We start from the raw sequence: 18,396 nt of genomic DNA, 5'->3' as shown, positions 1-18,396 counted from the left end.
ACAAGGGATAGTTTCAGCAAGGTACAACATCTCACAGAGTGGTGATGAAAGCTGGACTTGCTGAAATGATATCTGCAAAGACATCTTCCCTTTATGATGATTCTCTTTATTGCCTTGTGATCAAATTAAAGTCAGGCTGTTATTTACTGGCAGCTTCTACCTCGCAAATATACTGTAGGAAATTAGTAGAAAAATGTGAATGAGATGAAGTGCTTTGGCCAGTGATTGTTTGCTTTTGGAATCCACTATGTTAACCTGTGGTTATTGTTGCTATGTAATAAAAACAGTAAGAGAACATATAAAGCGGAGTAACACTTCTGCTGTTTCTTTTGCTAGATTATTTATTCCCATCTTTTGCTGTAGAAAATTTACACTGTCACTTTCAAATAGCCATTTTTTAAAACAATGTCTTCTCTAAGAGGTCAGTGAGTGTGGTCATGTGACTCTTCCTGATGGAATCTGTCTCCAAATAAAGAACATTCTTGACCTGATGCCACAAAGGTCTGAAGCCTTCTGTTAATGCTTTCACCAGATAAGATATTGTGGTTCTGGTTTCTTGGGAGCTTAGCTGCTAAAATAACTTTGGTATTGTTAAACGTCAATTTTTACCCATGGTTAAAAAATTGTGCTAGGAAAGAAGAATATTTGTGTTCTAAGCTCTCTGGGTAAATATACTTTCTTTTTGTCACACTTTGGACTGTGCTTCTGCAACTATGTAGACTTTCTAGTTTATTAAGAACTTTTTGGTGCTTCATGAATTTTCAGGTTTTTTTTTTTTTAAAAAAAAAACCCTATAATTTTATCTCTGGAGTTATACAGGAAACAATCAGGCAGTGTTCTGGCAAATTAGGTGTTAAGAAATATTGACAATTTCCCGTGATCTGACTCATAAACACAAAGTTACTTTGGTGATTATGGTATTGAGAGCTTAACAGTGTGTTTACTAAACATATTTTATTTTTATGTTTTATGTTGTCTTGTGATGGTCTTCGTTGCATGAATTCCAAGGCATTTTGGGTGACAGTCCTATTTTGTTTTTATCCCAGCTAGTGAATGAGGCTTCTCATGGTGAGAAGTTTTAAAATCTGGAAAAGCAACATTATGTTTAAGAATTATGCAGCCTCTGATGCCATCATTGATATGAATCTTTGCAGTATATTTGACATGCTTTTATTTGTCGTATCCACCCTTCTTGTGCATGCATGCCATTGCCATCTGTTTGTTGACTTAGTTTGCATACACACTTCTCCAGAATGATGAACAGGATCATTTCAACTTCCATTTGTTCTGAAAACTAACTGGAACATCAGAAAAGCTTGGAACCAAAAGAATAGCAATATTTATTACTTGCAGAAAGGAACAGAGAGTCTTGTGACACTTTCATTTAACAAATGACTTGTTGCTTGAGTGCATGACAATTGCTAGGGCATTTCATCTTCAGTAAGTACAGCCTGGAGATGCTTTCTGTCTAGTACAGATGCCTCTCTTTTCTCTTCTGGCTTCTGCTTCCTGTGATGGATTGAAGCTTGAATGCAAACTTAAAATCAGTAAACTAGACAGTGCCAGGAAATTAGGAAGTGGTGGAACCATAAAGTTACTCAACAGCTTTGAATGTATTGGTTGATAGTTGAAAAAAGCACCTTCTCCTAGTAAAAATAGAAGATATGTTCAGAAGTCTAGAAAAAAAACCATTCAAATCCTTCCACAAACTTCAAAGTGCTTTGGCTCAGGCCTTATAAAGAGATATCATGAATTTATATACCCTGTGGTTTAACTGGTACAACATCATTTTGAAATATTTGATTGGCATGTGCAAATAAAATAGGCCAACTCCTGCTCCCTCAGTTATTTGCTGAATGGGTTGATAGATTTAACAAAAAAGTCAGTTCACGCCCTGTGTAGGTGAATTCTTTTGCTTTTGCTTTGGATCCTTTGTGAATAAGAAAAAATAATCATTTTCTCTTTATCTTTCCCTTGCCCTCTCTATCAGACAATGGTTTTGGTGAGAATCAGCTTCTTACTGCAAGTTAGTTCCCCCTGCCAGGATGCATTTTATTGATGAACACACTTAGGAGAATAATTCATGCTGATACTTAGATATTTTGCCAGGCTAAGAATGTTGACAGCAGTGGTACTTTTCAGATGTATATGAGAGAAAGAAAGGGCTTTGGTATCTACTCGGGTTTGGTTCCAGGACCCTCCGTGAAGACCAAAATTTGTGGACGCTCCAGTCTTGTTATATTCAGTGATATGGTAAAATGGTGTTGCCTTTTTTAATGGTTGGATTCAGAAATATGTCCTAACCATTTGTAATTAGATGGAGCACTACATTGTAGTAAGCCGTCTTTTCCCAACTTCCAGTCCTCTACATTGCAGTTGGAGGCAATAAGCATTGGCGTTAGCGGTACAGTAATAGGTCATTTCGACTCAAAATAATTATGATTTATTGTTAAAGCATAGGGTTTTGCCAATGTTTAGGAATAGCTTTGTTAAAACATTGGGCTTCTCTATTCCATTTCTTTGCACAGTTCTTTCTTCTATCCTGCACAAGACCAAAAATAATGTTCACTGTGAACACAGAAGTTCCTGTCCAGATAAAGAGATTATTTACTCTAATATTTTTTTAAGTGTGCTCTGAGAATCCCATGCGTTCTAGAATCCCACAGTTCTGTCTTTTTATGGATATTTATTAATTTTAATGCATAAAGCTTGTGTTTCTGCAAATTTAGGGGACTTCTCTGTATTTAGAACCTTTTGCTTTGGCAGGGCCTGTTTTGTTTTGTATGGATAAGAATTGAGTAACTGGAATTTGAAGAAAGTGCAAAAGCTTTGTCACAGCTGAACATTAAAAAAAATAAAAATAGTGATCTCATGTTGTTGGTAATAGAGGTATACTTGAATACTCAGTTTGTCTAGAAAGTTGAATTTGCCATCTTGGACTTATGTCTTGCTTGCTTCTTATGCTGTTTCTGTTACAACTTTTACAATCAGCACAGGGGCCTTTGAAGTTTCTTCTCTTCTTTTTTTTGTCGGTTAGGAGTGGCATTTGAGACACCTTGCAACTAAATCAATAGGTTCTGGAAGAAATTGTTATGGAATCTTCACAGATTACCCAGACTGGCTGGGGAACTTTTCTGATATATGTTGGATTTTATGTTTTCCTTGTGGATTCCCCATGGAAACAGGGCACTGAGTTACACAGTGGCATTTTGGGTTGGTTGTTCGTGTAGTTCCGGACGGATACCAGAAACACCTTCATCAAGCCCTTGTAAGCTAATATAAATGAACAAAAAACATGCAAGTCTGTTTCATGAAGTTACTTTGCCACTGGGCTTCATTTTTTGCAACCTTTTGAGAATGTGGTTATCTTCCTCAGGAAAGGATGCTTTTTTGGGAAAAGGTGGAAGGACAACAGTCTGCATGTTGTGCTGTGATATTATGGGAAGAAAGGCATGTGCGACTATAGAATTAGGTTCATTAGATTATGAGTATAATCCAAGCCAGCTGATATGCAACAAGAGTCTGCACTGCTCTCGCTGTTAACATATAGTTGTAATACAGTATTTCACAGTTGTATGGTTCAAACACAGGGGACTTTTTGTTTTCTTGTTGGGGGCTTCTGTGGTTTATTTGGCTTGATCACAAAAACACAGTTGAGCGTTACATAGCAGATAAACAGTTGGGTCTCTTGACTTGTGGTATGTCTGGTGTTCATCAGGATCGAGGAAACTAGCCATTTACAGTAGAGGTGTTGCCGAATCTCTCTTGTGGTCATGGAGGAAATGGAAACTTGGTAAAATCACAGACTACTCAGAGGCATGTTAGGGCAATGAAATCAGTGAAGAGCTCTTTGGAAATGCAGAAACCATTCAGAGGTTGTGACTATCCCCAGCAACAGATTTCAGTTAATTGGTCCTTTGTTAGAGGATGTAGGTTAAAAGACATTTTGTGTATATGTCTATTTTCAAAAGGGGAGATGAATTGTAAAGCACGCTGGGTTCAGGACAATAGCAGCTGAAATAGAATCTAAAGTCTGGGCTCTAAAAACAGTGGCTTTTTCCTTCTTTACCCCATGAAAACTGGCTGGTGAGCTGTGTAGCGTCACTGTTCCATCATCGCAATGTGATTTGGACAGAAGAAGGCTCAGACAGAACTGCTGCTTTGTTTGGAAGGAGATCAGAGTCACACAGCTCTATTCTTCTAATGTCAGTGTTGGAATGATTTCCTCTGTCCGCCTGTATTAGCAGTAGCAGGATGTACATACACAACAGCATGAGAAAAAGTCACTAAAGACTCTCAGTTTATATGTTTTCAATTGCATTCTCCAAAGGGGGAAATAAGTTTTTAGGAGCATGGCACATTCTTACAGTTTGATTGTTTTTTCTCTTTTCTTTTCTTTTTTTGGTAAGAGCTCACATGAATTAATTTGTGCTATTTGGAATGTACATATGAGGAGGAAAAGGGAAGGAAGGGCCAATGCTGTGCTGAGTAACAACTCTAGATTGTCATTTTCTCTTCTAAGGCCACGGTAGACTTCTAAATATTGCTAATAATTCAGTACTTTGAGCAGAGTAAAACATTGTTCAGGCCTTCATTTGAGCTTTTTTTATAGGGTATCCTGAAGTAATACAAAAAATGTGGCGTTGACTGCTCTCTGTTGCTTTGTTCATTCTTCACCCGGACATGGATTTTAGACATGTACACAAATAACACAAAATATTAAGATCATTTACAGAGATACGGCATTCAGATGGTGGATTATGCTCCATGCTTGCTTGCAATGAGAAATCTAGCTCCAGAACATGGACAAAGATTAAGTTGGAAAGCATTTCTGTTTCATTCTACTCATATTACATTTAGTTAGGTGACTCAGGTAGTTGTTCTTGTATGATTCTCAGTAACTCTGATGCTAGAAGCAGGAATGGAGTTTGGGGGAAGCCGTAGGAGGCTGCAAGGTAGTCTTTGGAGGCTGAAACACAATTTTTTATTGAAACAGACTTGGCCTCAGGAGCTCAGAAAGTATGTATTAGAAAGTTAGCAGGAAAAAGGGGAAAAAAGTTATTGTGTGTGTTTCAAAGGATGGGGAAATATTGAACACCTCTTTCTGGATGATCATAAACATTTGACAATTTAAGGAGAGCATTGGTGACTCTAGGCAGCTGATTGCTGAGGAAATCCCCCCAGTATAAAAGATTGCAGTGCTGACATTTTCTCTTATGTGGTAGACATGGGAAAAGCAAAGAATGGGTTCAAATCCAGTACATACATACTTTAAATACTAGAGGTGTTGAAGATAAGCATTCCATTTAAGCTTGAGCTGTTTCTATTGGGACTGATGGATGAGTAACCGGAAAGGAAATATGAAAGGTTACTATGATATATAACCATGACAACAAGACTACTATAGGCACAAAAATGAAAGTGTGAAGTAATGCCATGTAAAAGCTGGCAGACCTGGCTAGTTTCTCGATGGGGCACCACCAGGGAATGCCAGGGCTAGGAAAGAGTCCTGCTGAAATCTTGGTCTGCCAGGGCTAGTCCAAAGTCTGTAGTACTGGGATCAATGGACCAATGATTTGACTCAGTTTAGATCTGCTTCTTGTGCAGGAATCACAGTGACACAAATGAGAGAGGAAAAGGCAGGACCTGAAAGATGTGGTTATATTTGATGAAGAGTGGATAGTTGTTAGGAGCAGATTCCAGACAATCGACAGCATGCCAGGCAAATCCTAGGTGTCTCAGAATAGCACTACAGACTATCTCTGTGATTTAGGTTTTGTGAAGAACTCTTGCCAGATAGATAGTTACAGATCATGAACTCAAGTGAATGCATTTTTGGGAAAAGGCAACAGTACGTTTGGGTGGACATGAACTAGACCTTTAACAAATGAAATAATAGCCTGTGTCTTGGAACTAGCAGAAGTCTTCCTTTACACCTATGGTTCTTGCACTAATGAAATTTGAAGAATGGCAGGCTTGGGGGGAGGGGGAGAGAGCTAAGAGACACACTTGTAAGTCATGTTCCTTAAATAGATTTACTATTTACTGGCACATTCCTATAAATGCATCTTAACTGGATTGTTTCTTATGTTTTAGATCTAATCCAGTGCACAAATGAGATGAATGTGAATATTCCACAGCTGGCAGATACGCTTTTTGAGCGAACGGCAAACAGTAGCTGGGTAGTAGTGTTCAAAGCTCTAATTACAACACACGACCTCATGATGTACGGAAATGAGGTAAGACAGTCATTTGTGATATAGTACTACGCTTAATAACAGAAAGAGCATTCAGGCGCTTGTGATTTCTGAATTTGAGCATGATGAAACAAGTCAGTATGCCAATATGAATTGTATATATGATTCTTATCTTGCTAGAAAGCAAATAGTTGCATATAAAGCTTACATGTACAATAAAATGTAATTGCATTAGGAATATTCTGCCCAGAGTCTTAAGCAGAATAATTTTTACACCAGCCATTATAATTACATAATGTTTAGGATTTAGACCACTTTTCTCCAGATGTTCTGCAGAATCGCAGAGAAGCATTTCTGAATGCTATCCTTTCTCATTCTTCCTTTTGTCTGCTAATTACATTCATGGACAGATCATGAATGGTCTCTGTAAGGTGTGCTCTTGTCCAGTGCTGGTAGTCTTATTTGGAAATTATGAGTAATTTTTGAGAGCCAAGTGATAAAAAGTGTGGGTGGAGGTTGGTTAGAGGTTAGAGGCCATTCCTTCTCTTATTACTGAAAAACTAGTGAGATAATACTTCCTTAGACATGTTGCCTTATTACAAATATGAGCACTGGTGTTTTTTGTGTGTGGTGCATATCACGGTGAATAATCTCAGTGGTGTTTGTATGTCATTATAAACATGGTCTGAGTATTTCCTTGCAAAAGTGAGTTGTATGCAAATATATGATAGTTAATGAATATTGCTGCCCTTTGTGCGAGAATTGTGGATTTAGTTGCACTCGCACTTGGTTGCACACATTGTTCTTGGTTACTTGACTCAGTTAATCCAGGTTTGTTTCTCTAGATAGTGACTGCAAACTCAGGTCTGTTAGTATATTAATTTTTTCTGCCTTATGTTAAATATTTCCAAATCAATGTACTTCTCCCAATTTGGAATCTGATTCTTCTGCCAATAGCGCTTCATCCAGTACCTGGCATCTCGAAATACATTGTTTAATCTCAACAACTATCTGGATAAAAGTGCAATGCAGGGTAAGGATGTTTGTATTATTCTAAAAAGAAAGTTGCAAGCTGCATAATATTTTAATAGTAGAGGGAATGTTAGGTATTCCAGTGGATTTAGTTATTGTACTCATCTTCCCCATATACTATGGAAGTAGCAGAAATTGGGTCCATCCATTGTATACATGTGAATCCTACTGGATTAAGTAAAACGTGTTCCAAATTAAATATCTGTAGGAGGTTTACCCTAAAGTGTTATTGGGATATGATTTTCTCATTAATTAATTAATAATTATGTTTTAAAATATGGGTTTTAAAACATGGTTTTAAGTAAAGTTTGTAATTCTGAAATGCATGTTTCCTGAACAAGCAGGTATATTAATGTGTTCCTATAACTTTTACGCCTTTTGGAATATAGTGGAAAACGTGGGAAGGCAGTGCCTGGGAAACTAGAATTAATGTGGAACATGCTTCATACTGAATAGAAAAGATTAGAGATGTAGAAGTATGAAAATTTCTAACTTAAAAATGTTTCATTTCCAGGCTACGATATGTCTACCTTCATCAGACGATATAGCAGATACTTGAATGAAAAAGCACTTTCTTATAGGCTTGTAGCAGTTGATTTCACCAAAATGAAAAGAGGGCAAGTATTTAATATGTTTCCATACTGTTTTATTCTCACACCATCAGCATGGATGATGGGACCAAATGTTCACAGCAGGGCTCAATGTGGAAGGAGGTTAGGCATCTGAACAAAACAGACAATCTAAAGTGAAGTTTTAAATAATACCTGCATTTTGTTCTCATAAAATACTAAAAAGACGCAGTGTCTTTTAATAGAAGAAGACATTATGGGAAGGAACTGCATATGATACGTATTCATTGAGTTTTTGTAGTCTTTAGTCTTAGACCTAAATTCAGTGTTAATCCTAACTAGAGTAACTTCATGGTAATCAGTGGAAATTTGGTGAGCAGCAACTGAGAAATATCATTCATTTCGAGCGAGTCCTTACTAGTTAAGATTAAAAGGGGATGCAGTCTTGTGTTTAGGAACTTGTAGCCTATTCCCATCAAACCTCGCTTCTGTTTGTACTAGCAAGGGCTGATGGGAACTGGAGTCTAATAACACTAGAAGTATGGCAAGTTTTTCATTTCTGCTCTAGTCTGTAGGGCCATCATTGCATGGCATTGTTTTGTGTATGGCCTGCATAATTCTGGTTTATTTTGCCTTCTGTCTCTGAAGGATTGATGGTGTGATGAGAACAATGAATACCGAAAAGCTTCTGAAGACCCTTCCAATTATTCAGAATCAGCTCGATGCACTGCTTGATTTTGACGTAAGCATTAGACTTAGCCTCTCTGACTAGAACCCACACTTTGGTTTATGCAGGGACTAAATATGTTCTAATTTCACTTTCTGGTGATTTAAGTTCTGAAAACTCTTTCTGCTTTTCTACACAGGCCAACCCTAATGAACTAACGAATGGTGTGATCAATGCTGCCTTCATGCTGCTTTTCAAAGATTCAATTCGGCTTTTTGCTGCCTATAATGAGGGGATTATTAACCTGTTGGGTACGTGAAACAATACATTCAAGTTGTTCAAACGTTTATCAGTAGAAAAATGTGTGGATATGTGAATATACTTATCTTCTGGACTCTGTCTCTCCCTTGACCAACGCTTTGATAATCCCACCAAGTTCGCATACTTTTTTACTATCATCCTGCTCTGACCTCAAGTGTCTTTTCTTGTTTGTTTCTCACACTATTGGCCAGCTAGAATAATACCATGATGGCTATGCCATCATCATCATCATCATCATCTTTATACCCTGCCTTTCTCCCTCTAGGGAATTAAGGTGGCTAACAACCACACAATCTAGTGACAATGTAAAACAAAACAAATACAACAACCCCAATTGCTGTAAATATTTGTGTATGGATATAAATTAAAATCACATTTAAAAGTGATCATCCTCCCAGAATCCCACTTACAACCCACTTTAAACTTTGTATATTGTATTTTATGACTATTTTATGACTGTTTTAACTGTTTTAATCGTTTTAGTTTATTGTATAATGGCATCAATTGCCACTTGTAAACCGCCCTGAGTCCCCTTGGGTGAGAAGGGCGGGGTATAAATAATTGAAATAATAAATAAATAAATAAATAAATAACCTCCCCAGTATCAAGTATCAATAAATGTTAAGTCAGTAGCACAGAGATTTCAAAAGATCCAAGAAAAGCGGTCTTTTCTTCTGCTAGATTTCTTTGATTTTGTGTGTATGTGTGCTTGCTAGGGGAGCCATTGGCCCTCATTTTTTCTTGGTCTTCAGTTCTAAACACATTGTGTTGAAATCTCAGGGATTTAAATAGAACTGTGCCTAAGGGATCACTGCAGGGACTTGGCCTCAGTTGCCCTTATAAGATATTGGCTCTGATTCAGAGAATCCACTGTGGCATGTGATTATTTTGTGGGGATGTGCCTCCAGAAGCAGAGAGGCATTATCTGTAGGCAGCTTTGAGAAATAGCATGGCTACCTCTCTATATGCACTTGCTCTTATCCTCCTTAAACAGCAGCACCCAGTGCTCATTTCATCTCTCAACAAGTTTTTGTTTTCCTCCCAGTGTGCAGAAGTAGTCTGCAGGTATAGAAGCAGGGAATTGCTCTTAATGAAACTTCAGATTTGTATTCAAACTTTGTTTCCATGTGTATTTGGAATAATTGTACATATTAAAAATTGAGTCACTGGATGAAAGAAGGAGAACTTGTATTGATTGTGTATAAAACCCCACAACTTTTTTTCTTTTTAAAATACTGCCCCATGATTATCTTTGCATATGGCTAAATGTTGAAAGGTAATGAACAAATTATGCGTTTATGGTTTATCTATAAATATAAACGCTAAAACATACATTCTAAGGACACTGATTTAATCATTTAAGAATCAAAGATGAGTCTGCCTTGTAATTTACTTTCCAGTATTTACACTTTTCTTATTGATGGCTATTTTTACTCTGAATTTGATTTTCCAGAAAAATATTTTGATATGAAGAAGAATCAGTGTAAAGACGGTCTGGATATTTACAAAAAATTCCTTGCCAGAATGACCAAATTGTCAGAATTCCTCAAAGTGGCCGAGGTAAATCAAGCCGACAGCACTAACAACATATCATCTCGCTCTCTGGACTGGTACAGTAATAAATGCACAGGGCAAACCTTTTTAATTTCCTGCAAAACAAGATTTAAATAATTATCTTGGGAAGTTATGGTCAACTAGAATATGTGCATTTAATGGGTTTGAAATCTAGTTGCTTTTAACTTTATTAAGAAATATCTGTAATTATTTTGAAAGCATTCATTTTGATTGTCTTGTCTAAATAGTATCAAAAGTTCTAACAGGGGGTTTCATATTTTTGAAACAAATCTACTTAATATTTCTCAGGGCCTTTGCATGAAACTGAGTTTTTAGAATGGCATTTAGGGTTGTACCAGTTCAAACAGCTCTTCATGTCTTCCCTGATTTCCTTAACCTTTATGTAAACATTCAGATCCACAGTTCTTTCTCTTCATTGCCACTGCATGTAGTAATGTGCATTTCTTTTCCCTTTTTTGTGAACCTAGCAAGTTGGAATTGATCAGGGTGACATTCCAGATCTTACGCAGGTCAGTGTACATTTCATATTGATTTAACCCCCCCTTTGTGATTTCAACTGTTAGTATTCCATTCTGTACATTCTGAGACGCCATTCTCTTCCATATATATGTGTGTGTGTGATATATGGAAACACATGTCATTTCCCCCTTCTGAACTATTCTGTTTGTGTAAAAGCAGTATACCTTATTTGCTTAAGACAAGTGTGCTGTCTAATTTAATGCACACCTCAATTTTCAAAATCTTGAAACCAAAAAAAGAGGGTTTGCTAGCTAATGTAATGCATGGTAGCAAAAAGTGTACTCTGTAATTAGGCCAAAAAAGGTGTGCATTACAGTGACTTCCTTCTTAGGATTCCTTCTTTAAAAACAAAAATGTTAGAACACTAAAGCTTCCAGTAATGGAAAAGAAAACATTTGGTGCATCTATGCTGTAGAATGAATCCACTTTAATAGTCTTGGCCATAGGAGATGGTCGTTTGACAAAACTTTGAGTCTTCTCTGCCAAAGAATGTGGATATGTCACAAACTACAAATCCCAGGATCCCATCGCATTGAGCTGTGGCCATTAAATTAGAGATGATATACCTCAAATAGGAGGTCCAGGTGCATATTTATGGCATGCAAAAGTCAGAGCTTCAATTACTGACATCTTGCTGGTGATGGGAGAGTTCATTGCCGGAGACTCTGGCAAGGTGTCATCAATATGAATGGGGGAAAATGCTGGTTTAGATAGATATAAAGTAGGTTGTGATGTTCCTATACCATGAACACATTTTGGAACATTTCCTGGGTAGAGGAAGGGCAGCTTTTCAAAAGAGAAGTCATCAAAATATGCAACTGAAGTTATTTTGTGGAGCCGGAATCCTTGTTTATGGAAACTAAATACTCTTCTCTGCTTGTGCTGACACATCAGGAACAGCAAGCAGAAGCAGCCACGACAGCTGGAGAAAAACCAGCAGCTCAGTGGCAGGGATTCTGTTTTTCAGGAAAGCACACTTAGAATTTGCAATTCTAGGAATTTCTTAATAGGGTGAGGGAAGAACTTGGACTGCTGTCTTAGTCATTGTACATTCAGATTTGTAATCAGAGGTCCTGCTGAATGATTCTGTCAGTTGTGGTGTGAAATAACATGTACGTAGTCAAGTGACATGAGTATAAAGTGGCATTATGTGAAGGGATAAACACAACTGATGCTTTTAGAGCCATTCCACAAAGATAGTAAGGCAGAACTCATACAGAACTCTAATAGATTTAAATGTTGCAGAAGTTATATCATTCTAGCATTAAGCCAGTTAAAAAGGGTTAAGACTAGGTCATGTGTTGAACCTTCTAAGTTGAAATAATTATATTGTAGGATTGGCATAAAGAACAATATAATTAGGTTGTAAGAAGAAATGTAGATAGGTTTTAAAAAGAATAAAAATACCTAAATGTTGTTTTGGACAGTCTTTACTCAGTTCTATAAGATTGTTGCGCTTAATTCCTCTTGAAATCATTGGTTCCTGCAGCTTCTGTTGAGAAAGAATCCAAAGGATACTGTCTCTTTTTAAAGTCTTAATATATGAATATATTATCATTGTCTGTATGTCAGGAACTTTTATTAATTAAATGACCTCTAATGCCTTTGGAAAACAGGTTTTGCAAGGCAGATCTGTGTGAAATCTAAACCCTGGAAATCAGAGTATGTCTTCAATTTGAAGCACATCCTTTAGATTCAATAATTTAGCATATAAATGTATTTCTTCTTTTATCTTGATGACCCCTCCCCCATCCCATATGTAAATAGAGAGACAGACAGACAGACTATTATGTTGTCTGTTGTGATGTCTTTAGGAGTACTTTCTGGCATTTGGAGCAAAAAAAACCTAGCTTAGCATTGCTCATCCAACATCCATTTGATGAGAATTTTAACTTTAGGCTCCCAGCAGTCTGCTTGAAGCACTGGAGCAGCACCTAGCTTCTCTGGAAGGGAAGAAGACAAAGGAGCTTTCGGCTGCCAGCAGGTAATGAGCTGGTCATTCATCCCTATTTGAGTTTTATAAACTTCCGGGGTAACATGGACATGCATTTTTAAGACCTTGCATTTTCTTACTTTTACATGATGTAGTAGATTTGACTCTTTGAAATAGTAAGGACTACAGTGAGATATTAAACCACCATAATAATAATTAATAATGAAACCATCTTTCTGTCCATCTCAATGGGGGAACTGAAATGGTTTCACTCAAGAGATGGTGGTGGTATTCGAAGGGAGGTTTCCGCTCTATCGAAGATTTATTGAATGCACATTTAACCGTAGTCCCAAAGCATCTCTTGCTATAATCTCTTGCAATAGGTGAGTGGGAAAGGATTAGAGGCTAAAATATTGAAAGGAATGCATTTCCTTCCTTTCCAGGGGCAGCAAAGTTCCCATTAATAATATTTGCTTTTTATGTTCTATGGCATGTGCATGCATCTTCTGTCTAGGTAACACCCCCTGCTTTGAGTGCAATAGCATGCAAGTGTTTGGAGGCACCCTAGAAACCTTTATTTGGATTTACTTTGACCAGATAAAGTTGGATCTTGTAGAGTTTCCAGTGAAACCCAGTCACTAACATTTCCTTCACTGTGAAATCTTTTGAAGTGACCACAGATGTTAATCTCTTCCCTCCCGCCCCTCCACTTTTCAACAATAATCTTTTATTTTTGTTTATGAATATGCATGTATGCAGAACCTTATGGGGTTTATAAAAGTGTGCATGCTGAAAATGTATACTTGGAAATATCATGCTTCCCACTCTTATTCACAAGACCCTGTGCTTGTTTACTTGGGTTTAAGCCTAGCTTCATTCAATGGGACTTCTTTCCAGGTAAATGTTAATAGGGCTGCAGTCTGAAAACTCTTTCTCGCATTTAGACAAATGCAAAGCTGCGTGGTTTCAGTTCAGTTCCCTACCACTATTCCTCAAAATAATTGTTTGAGCCATCCTCAAGGCGCAGAGCTGTTAAATGTGTATCTATGCATGTTCTACCCATTTCAGAGCCAGTACTCTGTCCAGTGCCGTCTCCACACTTGCCAACACAGGAATGTCCTTCAGTAAAATGGATGAAAGAGAGAAGCAACAGGCGCTGGAGGAGGAGCAGGCGAGGCTGCAAGCGCTGAAGGTACATCTGGGTTTCTAGGCTGTGGGCAAGTATAAAATAACACAATAATGTGTCAGAGGAAAAAAATATCTCCTTTGTGAGTAACTCACCTTGGTAGCAATGAAAATTCAGGCTAAATTTATTACCGACATTGAAATTGGTTGTTATGTGGATGCTCTAAGCAAAAGAATTTTATATTTGAAGTTATAATTTATCTTGATGGCATTGAATCTTAATAGGCAAGACCTGTATGCCCATCGTTTGATGTAGTATGTTTATAATGTTTTATATTGTTGTCCTTTTATATTGTATTTATTTGTGTGAATGCGAATGACCTATGGTCTAGGTATCAATAAGTGATTTAAAAAGTATATCAGCTGATTTGACAGCATCCTTTCAACTTTACTATTATCGTTACGCTGAATTGTGTTTTCTGCCTTAAAAAGTTATTTTATGTGGATACTGTCTTGATTAGTTGAGTAATGGTGTGTTGCAAATTACTGGCATCAACCACTACTGTATGTCATGGAGTCTTGGGCCTCTGCTATACTGCCATATAATCCAGATTATCAAATCAGATAATCTGGATTTTATATAGCAGTGTAGGTGGGACCTGAGTCTACCCTGCCATATAATCTAGTTCAAAGCAGATAATCTGGATTGTATATGGCAGTGGAGATATTTATTTACTACATTTATATCCCATCCTTCTCACCCTGAAGGTGATTCAGAGCGGAGATGGGGTCTAAGTCTTCATTTCTACCATTGAATGCTTACGATCTGTCCGTGTGGTTTTGTTAAAGCCTTGGGTTTACAGATGCAGTTGAAGTTGAGCGCTTTGAATTATTTGTGGGTGGGCAAAGAGCCCATTCTCTTCCATCAAAATCAGTGAGACAGGAAACTGCTTGGCTTTTGTGAAATCATGACCAAGCAAGGCAGTCCCCTCGATTTTTCTGGAAGAGAGTTGAGCAATGGGGATTTGGGTGGGTCTTAATGTGCCATATTCTGAAATGGGGATGTGGGCGACTTTCTGCAAGATAGTGAGGTTTCAGTTCCACTGTCCTCTGAGGGCAGCAGGAAAGGCCAGCAGAGTGTACATTGCAATTTCCTAAGTCAACATTATCTTGCATAATTTGATTTTTTTTTTAAAGGAACAGCGGCTGAGGGAGATTTCTGTGGTGTCCAATTCCACATCTACGTCTGCCTCTCCAAGCACTTTATCAGGGAAGAGTGTGAATACCAATTCGGCGGTGGACCTTTTTGCAACGCCCGCACCGACCACCAATAGGTGAGGGGCGTTTCAGTGCTGGAGCAAGTAAAGAGAACCTGATACTCAGAGCTACATTACTCATGTTAAAACTTCTCTTGTTTTCTATTCTTCCTTCTTCCATTCTGTATCTTAGAAGATTTCATGGCAGTTATTAAGGAGGGTAGGCATTGCTGAAAACTCATGTGTTCTTTGCCACATGTAATCATAGTCATAACAAACAAGAGGGATTTTCTCCTCTACCCATTTTGTAATCAGAAGATTAAATAAATTGAATTGAGTCACTCTTTTCAGTAAAAAAAAACACCATCCAATTATGCTTTGCATTACATTTTTAACAAATGATCATTGGCCAAGAAAATGTTTTGTGTAATCTGTCTAATGTTTTCACAATTATTTTTAATCAGTTCAACATGGAATAAAAGATTTAGCTGATTATCTGACTGTGTGTTTTGTGGTAGGGGTTTTCCAATGTGTCTCTGCCTTATGTTTGAAACAAGGTAATAGGCCTCACCTTGCTGATACTTGGCTTTCCCATTGAAACTTTCAGCATGCCCAACCTTTCTACCGATCTCTTTGACCTTCAGCCTGCGTTTGTCCCAACGGTACAGAGCACTCCCGCCATAGCGACATCCGCAAGCAGTGCCTGGGGAGGTATGTTGACTGTTGCGGCCGAAGCAAATCTGTACAATTCTTTGAGTTTCCGAGTTGTTTACCAAATTAAGTTATTTTTTAAATAATTTTTATTTACATACATTAACAACTTTCAGTAAAATAAAACACAAAAGCAATGAACATTTTACAAAAACATTCAGAGTTGTTTACCAAATTAAGTTATTAAATAGTCCTTCAGATTGAAACATTCTGTTGGCAACTTGCTTGGGTATAGTTGATCATCAGGTATTTCTATGGCAGATGTCAAGCTTCGAGGAACAGTTGGAGCCTGTGTTTGTGTGTTAAGGTGCCCTGTTGTGGGATTTCTCTCCCCTTTCAGGCCCAAAATGTATCTCACAGTACATATGACGAGATCTACAACCAACATCCAATGTATCATAGAAGCGAAATCATAAATAGAAGCATCTAAAGTGTTTCTCTTCCATCATTAAAAATATATGTCCAAGCAGACCCTTTTTTTTACGTAGGGCATGCGGTGCAACAAAGAGTGTTTATGGTTTTGAGATGCTCTCCTGATTCTATCTTGCCAAGAGGTCAGCATCTGAATGACCAGTTCAACAACATTGGTCTACCTAGTGCCCTTGGGAACTATAGCTTTGTCTGCAAGTCACTGGCCTATGGAGTAACCCCTGTGTAAGGACTCTTCTCTTCAAAATATGTAGAGGGGAAAAAAACAAATTCGTTTGGAGCTTTGCACAAAGGCTTTCTGATACACCTTCTGATACAGTCTTCTCTTGTGAGTACTTACATTCTTCTCTTTCTTAATTTCTTCTTTTTGTGCCCTCTTTTTCCTGCTGCACTCCAAAGGACCTTTTTCGTCTACAAACGGATGTGTTGGGTCTCCCCCTCACCTAGACCTCTTCGATATGAAGCCGGTCGAAGAAGCCGTCAAAAGTAGCACACCTTTTGGAACGTCTGCCTTCCCCTCGAAACAAACAGTTGAACTGTTTAGTGGTAAATTGTCCTCTAATTTACTTCTAAATACAGGGGCACTGTAATAATGATCTTGATTCCTAATTTTGTTGATATTCAGCCTTAATCCACTATATGGAATACTTTATCATTAACAATGTGTTTTTTACATTTGATGTAAATATTTGATCCTATTTACCAAATATGAATGTGTTTCTGAAGTTCTGTCATGCCCTCCCCCAAGCCTCTACTGTATTGTAATACTGTAGATTGAAATCTTCATATGTTACCATGTATTGGCTTTGAAATAGTAGTAATATTCCCTCAACATTTACTTCTTAAAAATGTGGACTTGTTGAAAATTGTGGCAAATATAACTTTATGAACATTTGTAGGCTATCCTGTTCCTGCAGCATTACAGAAAACCGCCGGTTCAACCATCAATGTGGATTTTGATGCTGTGTTTGGTGGCAAGTCAGCAGTGCCTGAGTTTAGAACTGCAACAGGTAAAGTTACCTAATGTGTATCAACTTTAACTGTGTGTGTTTGTATATGTGTTTATGTGTAGCCAGCAGTTTCTTATTTTTTTGATGTGTAGTTCAGTGGAGCCAACATTTATATCAAATTTACATTAAAAACATCTATTTTACTGGATGACAAAAGGCCTTTCTGGCTAGTCATATGCTCATTATGAAGATATACAGATCTTGGCCTTCTTTGTATATATTATTCAAGTATTTTGATCTCTGTATTTTTTGTAAATTTTGTGTTCGTGCTTTGATTTTGTTGTACCCTGCATCAAGCCATTAGGAGAGGTGGGTAACAAATGAAATGTATTGTTATTAGTAATATTAATTTTAATATATATTATTAAGGTGTTGGCTCTGTAGCTAAATAGTATCTCTGATACTCACTGATTTTGTATGATAGTGGTCATTATCTCATCATGTGTTAGATTTCTGTTTAATTGTCTGACTCAAGTTTCAAAACAATTTGCAAATACCTGTTTAAATCTAGTTTTTTTTAAAAAATGTATTTGTTATCCTCAGAACACAAGTCCTCACCTACAGTACCCTTCAATGATGCATTATAATGGTCCTTCTCTTTTTCTCTTTTCGGTACAATTTTCAATGTGTCCTCCTGGATACCATTGGGTAAGTTTTTCTCTTTTAAGTAGGTCCATGCTCTGTAGGTCACTCTCTGTTCGGAGTTGCAGCATGCAAACAGATGGGGGTGGGGTGCGTAGAGGAAATAAGCGTGAAATTATAGCGCTGTCTATAACTTCCAAGTTATTATTTTAAGGTATTTGTAGGCCACCAATTAAGAATTCAAAGCTACATTTGCATTCACTGAGTTTAGAGGAACAGGACCCTTCTCTGTAATACGCGATGTTCTTCATACCAAGACCATAATATACACAAGAATTATGCAAATAAAAAATTCAGTATTTTTCTTCCTGAGATAATTCCTCTCTGGGAATCTCCAGGTCTTTTAGCATGGCCCTGTGGACAGCTTTTGATAGAGATTCCTAGAGACAATGTTTTAATGGAATCCATCA

The 18,396-nt window shown here is 37.5% G+C and overlaps 1 protein-coding gene across 3 annotated transcripts in view; it reads left to right on the top strand.

Annotated features, from left to right (window-relative positions):
- The window catches only part of LOC100554237 (phosphatidylinositol-binding clathrin assembly protein), a 39,353-nt gene that overhangs the window by 6,565 nt on the left and 14,392 nt on the right, over positions 1-18,396 (top strand). For 2 of the 3 annotated variants that reach the window (XM_008114673.3, XM_008114672.3), the window contains exons 2-14: positions 6,097-6,239; positions 7,155-7,230; positions 7,744-7,846; positions 8,447-8,540; positions 8,665-8,776; positions 10,240-10,346; positions 10,829-10,870; positions 12,779-12,864; positions 13,882-14,005; positions 15,136-15,272; positions 15,802-15,905; positions 16,734-16,880; positions 17,234-17,344. In XM_008114673.3, the coding sequence (XP_008112880.2) occupies positions 6,097-6,239; positions 7,155-7,230; positions 7,744-7,846; positions 8,447-8,540; positions 8,665-8,776; positions 10,240-10,346; positions 10,829-10,870; positions 12,779-12,864; positions 13,882-14,005; positions 15,136-15,272; positions 15,802-15,905; positions 16,734-16,880; positions 17,234-17,344 (1,386 nt within the window). The remainder of the gene's footprint in view (positions 1-6,096; positions 6,240-7,154; positions 7,231-7,743; positions 7,847-8,446; positions 8,541-8,664; positions 8,777-10,239; positions 10,347-10,828; positions 10,871-12,778; positions 12,865-13,881; positions 14,006-15,135; positions 15,273-15,801; positions 15,906-16,733; positions 16,881-17,233; positions 17,345-18,396) is intronic. The other variant, XM_008114674.3, reaches the window with a different exon arrangement.

This window comes from Anolis carolinensis, unplaced genomic scaffold (genome assembly GCF_035594765.1).
Source record: "Anolis carolinensis isolate JA03-04 unplaced genomic scaffold, rAnoCar3.1.pri scaffold_12, whole genome shotgun sequence".
NCBI classification, from domain to species: domain Eukaryota; kingdom Metazoa; phylum Chordata; class Lepidosauria; order Squamata; family Dactyloidae; genus Anolis; species Anolis carolinensis.
Note: the sequence above shows the minus strand (reverse complement) of the source record. Positions and strands in the feature narration are given on the sequence as shown.